The following is a 9,089-nucleotide window of genomic DNA, read 5'->3' as shown; positions in this document are numbered from 1 at the left end:
TTAGTATATTTGTTATAATTAATGAACTGATATTGATATGTTTTAATTAACTAAAGTCCATACTTCATTCCAGTTTCCTTAGTTTTTATCTAATGTCCCGACTATGTTCTGGGATCTCATCCAGGGTACCACATTACATTAAGTAGGCATGTCTCCTTAGGCTCCTCTTGGCTGTGACAATTTCCCAGACTTTCCTTGATTTTGATGACCTTGACAGTTTTGAGTGGTGGTCATATATTTTGTAGAATGTCCTTCTATTGTAATTTGTCCAGTGTTTTTCTCATGATCAGACTGGGGTTTTATATTGTTTTGAGGAAGACCGCAGAGATAAAGTACCATTTTCATCACTTCATATCAAGGGTACATGCTATCAACATGTCTTATCACTGTTGATGTTAACCTTGATCACCTGGCTAAGGTATTGTTTGTCAGATTTCTCCACTGTAAAGTACTCTTATTCCCCCTATCTTTATTACACTCTTTGGAAGAAAGTCACTATGCACAGACTACACTTAAGGAGTGGGGATTTATGCTCACTTCCCTTGAGGATGTAGTGTCTACATAAATTATTTGGAATTCTTCTGCACTGGAGATTTTTCTCTTCTCCCCCATCTATTTATTTATTCAATCATTTTTTTCCCTATTACTAATGATTCATGAGTATTTATTTTACACTTTGGGTTATAATCCAGTTTTGGCCATTTGAGATGTTTTTAGTTGGCTCTGGTGCCTATTTGCCTTTCTCCCATCATTGCATCTTTTTTAAAGTACGTCTTTACTTTCAGCACTGCAAGATGCTCCAGGCTCATGGTATATGTATTTCTTGACCCAGTTCTAGAAGCAGCCATTTCTCTAAGAAGCCCTGGTTTCTTTTATTGGAGAATAGTATTAGAAACCAATATCTGTGCTGTAAGTGTCCTTGTGCTATGTGAATATCATTACTCATAAGATCTGCCGAAATTTTGATTGGGATTGTACTAAATCAATAGATGATTTTGGAGTGAATTGTCTCTGTCTTAAAAATAGTCTTTTGATTCAAGAACAAGGTTTATTTTTCCCTTTATTTTGGTCTTTAGTTTCTCTCAATAATGTACAGTTTTGGTGTACAGGTCTTGCATATATTTTGTCAGATTTATTCCTAAGTATTTTATAGTTTGTTATTGTAAATGGTATTTAAAAATTTTTTCAATTTATGATTGCTTATTTTTGGAATAAGGACATATTTGTATATAGATTTTGTAGCCTGCAACCTTGCAAAACTCGTTTATTAGTTCTAGTAGTTTTTTTGTAGTCCATTGGATTTTTTTAAATGTAAATAATCATGTCTTCTGCAAATGCTGTTTTATTAGGAACTAAACATTTAGGGTTGTTTTTATAGCCTGTTAATTTATTGACCTCTTTATCATTATGAAGTGATCCTCTTTATTCCTGATAATATTCTTTGCTATGAAATCTAATTAGTTTGATACTAAAATAGTCATTCCAGCTTCCTTTTGACTAGTGTCAACATGGTATGTTACTTATGTTAACATGTAATGGGCTTTAATTATTATTTTTAAATGAATAAATATTTTCCAATTTCTTAGTTTTTATTTTTAATATAGAAAATACAGGTAAATATAACCCATCTAAACGAAATCTCTTTGGGAGTCTTCAGTAATTTTTAAGAGTGTAAAGAGGTCTTAAGGCCAAAAAGTTTGAGAATTGCTGATCTGTTACATATTTTTTTCATTAGATATGTAGCTTCTGTACAACAGTAACCATCTGTTTATCATCCATTTATTCATCAGATGCTCATTAAGCCAAATTTATTTTTAGGAATTAAAAGTATATAAGCCATCATTTTGGGCATCGTATGTAAATAAATAGGATACAAAGCAATATAAGATATATACTGCCATAGTGTCACTGTGCCTGGCTTAAGCAACATAGATTTTAGTGTTAAACAGACCTGGATTCAAATCCAAGCTCTGTTCCTTAGCTATGAGAACTTGACCTCTCTCAACCTTACTTTTCTTATTTGTAAAAGGATGATGGTAATAGAATCTATCTCTCAGGATTGTTTTGATTATATAACTTAGTTCATAGTATTGATATTTAAGCTTTTAATACTTAGGAAACATTCAATAAATATTAACTGTTATTGTTGTTTAGTAGTAAAGAAGGTTTTATGTACCAAGGGAGAGGGAGAGGTCACATCTAGATTTAGGGGCAAAGGAAGAATTAATGGAGGTGGACACTTGTTGAATGAGTCTCATTTTGATTGGCCAGCACTGGGGGCTAGTTAACATAGACAAAAGGAATGCCATGTAGTAGTTGAAATTACATACTGCCCCCACCTGATGAAAAATCAGTGTGATTAATGAATATCACCAAGATGATAAATTACCAGTAGGAATAATGTCACCTATTCCTCTCTTAATTTATCAAACATAAAATGCAGTAAAACCAAAGTATTTAAGCTTTATTATCAAATTAACCTTTTAGTGTAAGAAGAGAACATACTCTGGAGCTAGACTGCCTGGGTTTGAATACTGGGCTTTTCATTGACTAATTTTAATTCCCTGGACACTTTACTAATCTCTGTGTGTCTTGATTTCCTCATTTTCAAGATGTGCCTATCTCATAGAGTTGTGAGGATTAAGTGAGTTAATAAATGATAAACCCTTGGAATAATATCTGACACATGATAAGTGCTATATAAACATTAGCTATCTGAGTGACAAATGCTACCATTGGAGTTAACATTTGTTACTGGGAATATTGCTGATATGTAGTGAACTCTGTAAATATTGAACTTAAACTCATTTTAAAGTTTAAGTTCAGCCTTAACTTTGTCAATTGATTTTGTTTGTTTTTTCATTATGATGATCAAATTGCATTTTTGGCCAAAGTACTTTAATATAAAAATAATGTCAAATTATGTAGTCTGGGTCATTTAATTGTCTTGCATGTTCTATATGAATTTAATTTTTTTCAAAATTAAGTTTTTAAGTACTGTTTCTCTTTCTATAATCTCTATTTTTTATTAAGTATAATGATTTTTAAAGGCCTATTAAGAATAGTCATACCCTGTAGTTTGTTTTCTGTCCAAATTTATATAAAAATATGTAACATATACATCATACCATTGAGAATCACTCACTAGTCAATGTTGCATAACAGAAGTAATAATCAAGGAGTGCTTGTTAAAGGCTTAAACAGATAAGGAAGAAGTGAGGTGAGTACACTAGTAGTGATTTGTCATTTATCTTTTATTTTTTTTTTTTTGGCCATACTGCGTGGCTTGCGGGATCTTAGTTCCCCAACCAGGGATTGAAGCCGGGCCCTTGGCAGTGAGAGCACAGAGTTTTAACCACTGGACCTCCAGGGAATTAATTCCCTTGTCATTTATCTTTTGCTTGTAGTTGTTCTAAAGAAGACTTAATGGCTATTGTTATGTGGTTTTAGAAGCAATTTTGAGTTTTGTAAATAACAATTTTAGTAATAAGACATAGAACAAAAATTAATCACCTAAAGATTTATATTCACACTGGGGATAATATGTATGAACTGAGAGTCTGTAAAAACACCAGCAAAAGCCTCTCTTTTATTTATTTATTTTTTATAAATTTATTTATTTATTTTTTATAAATTTATTTATTTATTTTTTATAAATTTATTTATTTGTTTATTTATTTTTGGCTGCATTGGGTCTTTGTTGCTGCGCGAGGTCTTTCTTTAGTTGTGGCGAGCGGGGGCTACTCTTCGTTGCAGTACGCGGGCTTCTCATTGCAGTGGCTTCTCTTGTTGCAGAGCACGGGCTCTAGGCGGGCGTGCTTCAGTAGCTGTGGTACACGGGCTTCAGTAGTTGTAATGCACGGGCCTAGTTGCTCTGTGGCATGTGAAATCTTCCTGGTCCAGGGCTTGAACCCGTGTCGCCTGCATTGGTAGGTGGATTCTGAACCACTGCGCCACCAGAGAAGCCCTCTCTTGTAATTGTATGTTGACTGGCCCTTTAATTGAGGGTACTGTAAAGTGTACAATCACTCATTAATTCTTAATTTCCTTGGCAAGAACTCAGGATCACATGCTAGAATTCAGGTAACTATTTTGAGGTGTGCCCTGAAAGAGTCATATTCTCTTAAAAACCACTTTCAAGTAGAGGTAACTTTATTTTCTTTGGGTATGTAGAAATTGTATTTCCATTTGAAGAGACTAAAGTTAAAAAAAAAAGAAGGAAAAGTAATCTGGAGATTGAGTTGTTAGGAAATTATTAGATATGTGTAGCTTGGTGACTCTCTTAACCTTTCAAATGTAAAACAAGTTGGCTCTTAGGTTAAAGAACCCTGCTAATTTAAAGTTATAATGTTCTATGATTGTAACCTAGGTCTGTTTTCTTTTTCTGTCCCCTTATTGACTAAGATATAATTCATGCTTTTAATTTCTCTAAATCCCTCTACCATGAATTTTCCAACTAAATTAAGCATCATGCTTAAGAAACATTAGATTTTATAAAAGCTACTAGAAATTGTCATTCACTCCTATTTTTAGAAATAGAGATTATAAACATCTAAATATGAAAAAAAAACATACAATATAATGCATTAAGACAAGTAAGATTTTTCTCCCCCATTTGTCACATGCAGCTGTCTTAAGGGCTTCTATTAAAATAGATAAATTCTTTGAGTTTTCCCCATTATAAAGATGATACGTTCAGTATAGGAAAACTTTGAAAACACAGTAAATAGAAGAAAAAAATTACCTGTTTCTACTATGTAGTTATTTTTTTTTTCAATATTCAAAATCACAGTAAGCCGTAAATGGTCTCTATTCTCAGGAAATAATTACCGATATTCCCTATGCTTTTTCCTTAGTACTTTATTCCTAAATGTCAACCACCTTTCTCCTGCTTTGGAAGAATCTAGTGTCACCACTCTTCGAACAAACGACCAGCAAGTGAAGACTAGTTGGTTCTGCTGGTACAGAATCAAAATATATCTAAGCTTTGCTTCTAATAATATTCAATTATTTTAACATTATAAGAATGCCCAAAAAAAAAAAAAAAAAAAGAATGCCCATAGTAGTCATTATTCTGGTTTGAAAGTATTGTTGCCATGTTTTTTTGTTTCTCTGTATAACTGGTTTTAAATGTAAAGACATAAATCCTAAAGAGTGGGAGTGGAAAAACGGGGATGGTTTTCATTTGCTACAATTTCCTGTGAGACATGGCTCTAAACAAGGCCTATATTTACACAAGACAGTGTAGTTTTACATACAGTGATGTATTCAGCACATTTTGAAATTCTTTAAACAGTCGTCTGTATTTAAGAATTTCATAGTAAATGTGTTTAATAATGCTAGGTGAAATTCGAAATAATTTAAAAAAAATTTTACAGTAGAAACACCAGTTAAATCAACCTTTTCGTAATAAATGTCAGAAAAAAATTATTTTTGCTGCCATTGCAAAATCAATTGTGTAACTGTTCTTTTAAAACTGACTATTACATTACTAAATTCTGAATGCTATACTCCTGTAACTTGTCAGAAGCAGGTTTTGGTTAATAGGTATTTTCAGTGATGTAATGGGAACTTTTGGCAGTGAGTCAGAATATAATGGACTGTGATTAATGTTTTAATAAGTACTTTTCTGTTGCTCATGATGTGGAGGAAAAATGGTTTCCTGCTAGAATTGATAGGAGAATAGCAGGTGTACATACAGTGTTTTTAAAAGAGTTGAAATATTTTTCTTAGAATGACATTTATGTTTATATATGGCTAAAATTCATTATCATATGAGATGCATATGTTACCACAGAAACCTGCAGTTGTTTTGGAAAAATAAAATTAGGGGATGATTACCGACCGATTGCCTAATTAAATCTTTTAATTTTTAGCCTTTGTTTTCTTATGAAACTATAACTTGAAGTCTTTGTAGTTTGATATTTGTTCTTACTATAAGTTAAGGTATCTGCTTAAATCATAGGACATGTGAGTTCTATGCTCCATGTTTCTAAAACATTCACATTGTTCAAAAATTTTTAAAAATTAAAAATAAACTTATCCAAAAAGTTTTTTTTTCTTAAGGTCATGAAGTACAGATTGATAGTTAAATGGAATAGCGATCATGTGAGAATTCTCCATTGCAAAGGCCACAAGTTCAGCCTATGAACTCAATAAAGTTCAGAAGTTTGGAAAGTTAAACCCAGGAGATTTTGTGTCAGCATTGGAATCTGAGTAAGTGAAGACAAACCAGAAGAAATACTGGTGTGCCAGACTTGAGGGATTGGTTTACAGTTTTCTGGTTCTTTCATTTTTCTCAATTTAATTTTGGCCACTTACGTGCAATAAGTATGCGTTATTTGTTGTAGGTAAAGAGTCCTAGGGCTCAATAGATATATCCCATTTGGGAATAGTATATTACTGCTGCAGGTACCCTCTGCCCTATGTTTGTCTTTGAAATATATGTAAAATTGAGCATTTGTCCAAATGGGTACTTTCCTGGGAGAAAGTTCATAATTTTCATCAGAGTCTCAAAGGGATCTTGATCCCAATAAAGAATCTAGAGTAATGGTTCTTAAATTTTGGCACACATCAGAATCACTTGGAGGGTTTATTAAAACACAGATTGTTGGGCCCTACCTCCAGGGTTTCTGGTTCAGTAGGACTGGAGTACAACCCTAGAATTTTCATTTCTAATAAATTCCTAAGTGATGCTGATGCTGTTGATTGGGGATCACACTTTGAGAACTCTGGTTTAGCCTTGGTAAATAGCCTTCTAGACCTCTTCCTATTTTCATGTATAATACATATTTTACAAAAACACTTATGTTGTATTATTTTGTTACTTCTTTTAACTTTATTTTGACTGTCTTTTCATATTTATCTATAGTATCATTCAATGTTTCCCATATCATAATTTATTTAACCAATTCTCTAATAAGCATTTAGGTCATTTTTCATTTGTTGTTTTTATAAATAGATTGTTGCTAAATTTTGGTGCTATCTTCCAATTATTTCATTAGCAAAATCCCTGGATTGAAGGATAGACGTGATTCTAAGGCTCATTTGAGGCTAAATGACTTTTGATATCTGGCACTTGAACACTATAAATATAACAATCACCACTTTAAAAGAGACAAAAGAAATTTTAAAAGTAAAACAGAAAGCTTATTTAAGGAAACAGTGTTTACTTTTCATTGATTCAATAGTTTGTATCTTTTTAATGATGAAAACTTGTTTGACCAATAGATTTTTCTAAATTAAAACACATATTTCAATCTTTGTAACATTTCTAGAGAGTAATAATAGCTTTAAAAAAATTAGGGGAGATATTTGCCATGTTATTTTATTGGTATGTCACATACACATAGTTTACAATTTGCACAAAAATTTATATTACTAAGTTTGTGCCAGTATTAAAGAGCTATTCAAATTCAGTGCCTTTAAAAAAAAATTGTACTGCTTGCCTTGGATGTAGCAAAACTGTGGTATAGATTAATGTGGGGAAGTATTTTTATCTAGACGTATAGTAAGAAAAATTAAATTGAGACATTGTTTTTGATTTGAGAAAATAATGAAGTATTGCCTTTTAAAATTAAGAAATAGGAATATGTATTTAGTTTCTCTGCTGTATTTTAAAACATCCTGATAAACACCCACCCCGGTGCCTTCCTGATTCTCAAGATAAAATAATAAACCCATACAGAGAAAAATAATCTGAAAGAGAGTTCCACAACTATGATCACTTTTATAGGTGTCCAGCATTGGGAATCTTGGGTAAAGCAAGCCAGGGAAAGGGTGAGGGAAAGAGTTGACAACTTGGACACAAATTGAAGCAGGAAGTAAATCAAATATGTTCTGTCCTGTTACATTGCCTGTTTCTAGAACATGTATCTCTAACATGAATTTGTTCACATTTGACTGGTAAATAGGGGAATGATATCTCTATAATGTGAAAGTCATTTGGTTGGCACATGATTTTTCCCAGCAGGTAAATGTGTTACATAACTGGGTAATAGCAGCTGAACTCAGATATACAGATACATCAACACAGCTTAATGCAGTAAGCCACAGGAGAATGAATAGAGTACCATACAGGATGTCCATTCTCACCATGTTCTTCCTTTTGGCTTAGTTTTGCCTTGAACTCTCTCGGAAGTGCTGTTTTTGGAATTCTTCCTAATTTTTGTGCATTCTGACCTTGTTTTCATAACTTGGCAACCTTACTCCTTCTTTACAACTCCTTCCCATCAAATTACATTTACTTTTTTCTTCCTTTATCATAAAATTTATATTTACTGTGTAATTTATTTATTTGCAATGTAACAACCTTTTAAAATAAACTATGCTAATACTTTTGGGAGGATTGTTAATGTTTTTGTTAGTGCTCTGATTATGAAGTTTGTATAGGTTTTGTGTGGATTGCCTCAATCCTATTTTATGCATAATTTTTTTTTCTGGTAACCGAAGATAATTATTATCCTGGCAAACAATCAGAAATATAACACACATTAGCAGGGGGGAAAAAACCCCAAATCAATAGAAACATACAAGACTTGGTGGGCAAGGATGCTAAAATAGCTTTTACAAATATCTTGTTCCTGGAAGTGTAGAAAATAAGGATCTTGATAAAGGTAATCATGTACTTCAATCTGAATGGTCAACATTTTAAGATGTCAGTTCTCCCCTATTTTTCTATATGAACACACTAACCCATTAAAAATCCTAGCAGTCTCTTTTTGTAGAAATTGACAAACTGTTTCTAGAAATTGACAAACTGTTTCTAAAATTACATAATGCCAAGAAGCTAGAATAGACAAAACATCTTTTTTGAAAACAACAAATTTGAAAATCTTTTTTCCTTTTTCCCCCTCTTTCTTTCTGTATTTACCTATAATTTTTAAGTATGCATTTTGGCAGAACGTGAGGTCTTTCAAGAATGCTTATCACAAACAAGCCAGCATAGAGATATAGGCCTCTGGTTCATTGAGTCACAGTAGGCTCAGTTAGAAACAATTTAGCACTAGGAATTGCTCAGTGTAAGAGGAGATCTTTTGATGGAAATTCAGTCTTGATTGTGGTCACAGTACTGTGCATTTGGCCATACT

General features: G+C 32.5%; 1 protein-coding gene across 3 annotated transcripts in view; it reads left to right on the top strand.

Moving 5' to 3' along the window:
* The window catches only part of MNAT1 (MNAT1 component of CDK activating kinase), a 211,877-nt gene that overhangs the window by 146,793 nt on the left and 55,995 nt on the right, over nt 1-9,089 (top strand). The window contains exon 8 of one of the 3 annotated variants that reach the window (XM_082386674.1): nt 4,857-5,027. The exons of the other annotated variants lie outside the window; for them this stretch is intronic. Coding sequence (XP_082242800.1) covers nt 4,857-5,016 — 160 coding nt within the window. The 3' untranslated portion in view covers nt 5,017-5,027. Of the gene's footprint in view, nt 1-4,856; nt 5,028-9,089 lie in introns of those variants that run through there. 3 annotated transcript variants of the gene reach the window in all.

The sequence above is a fragment of the Balaenoptera borealis genome, assembly GCF_965194805.1.
Source record: "Balaenoptera borealis genome assembly, chromosome: 3".
Taxonomy (NCBI): domain Eukaryota; kingdom Metazoa; phylum Chordata; class Mammalia; order Artiodactyla; family Balaenopteridae; genus Balaenoptera; species Balaenoptera borealis.
This window is presented reverse-complemented; position numbering and strand designations above follow the sequence as displayed.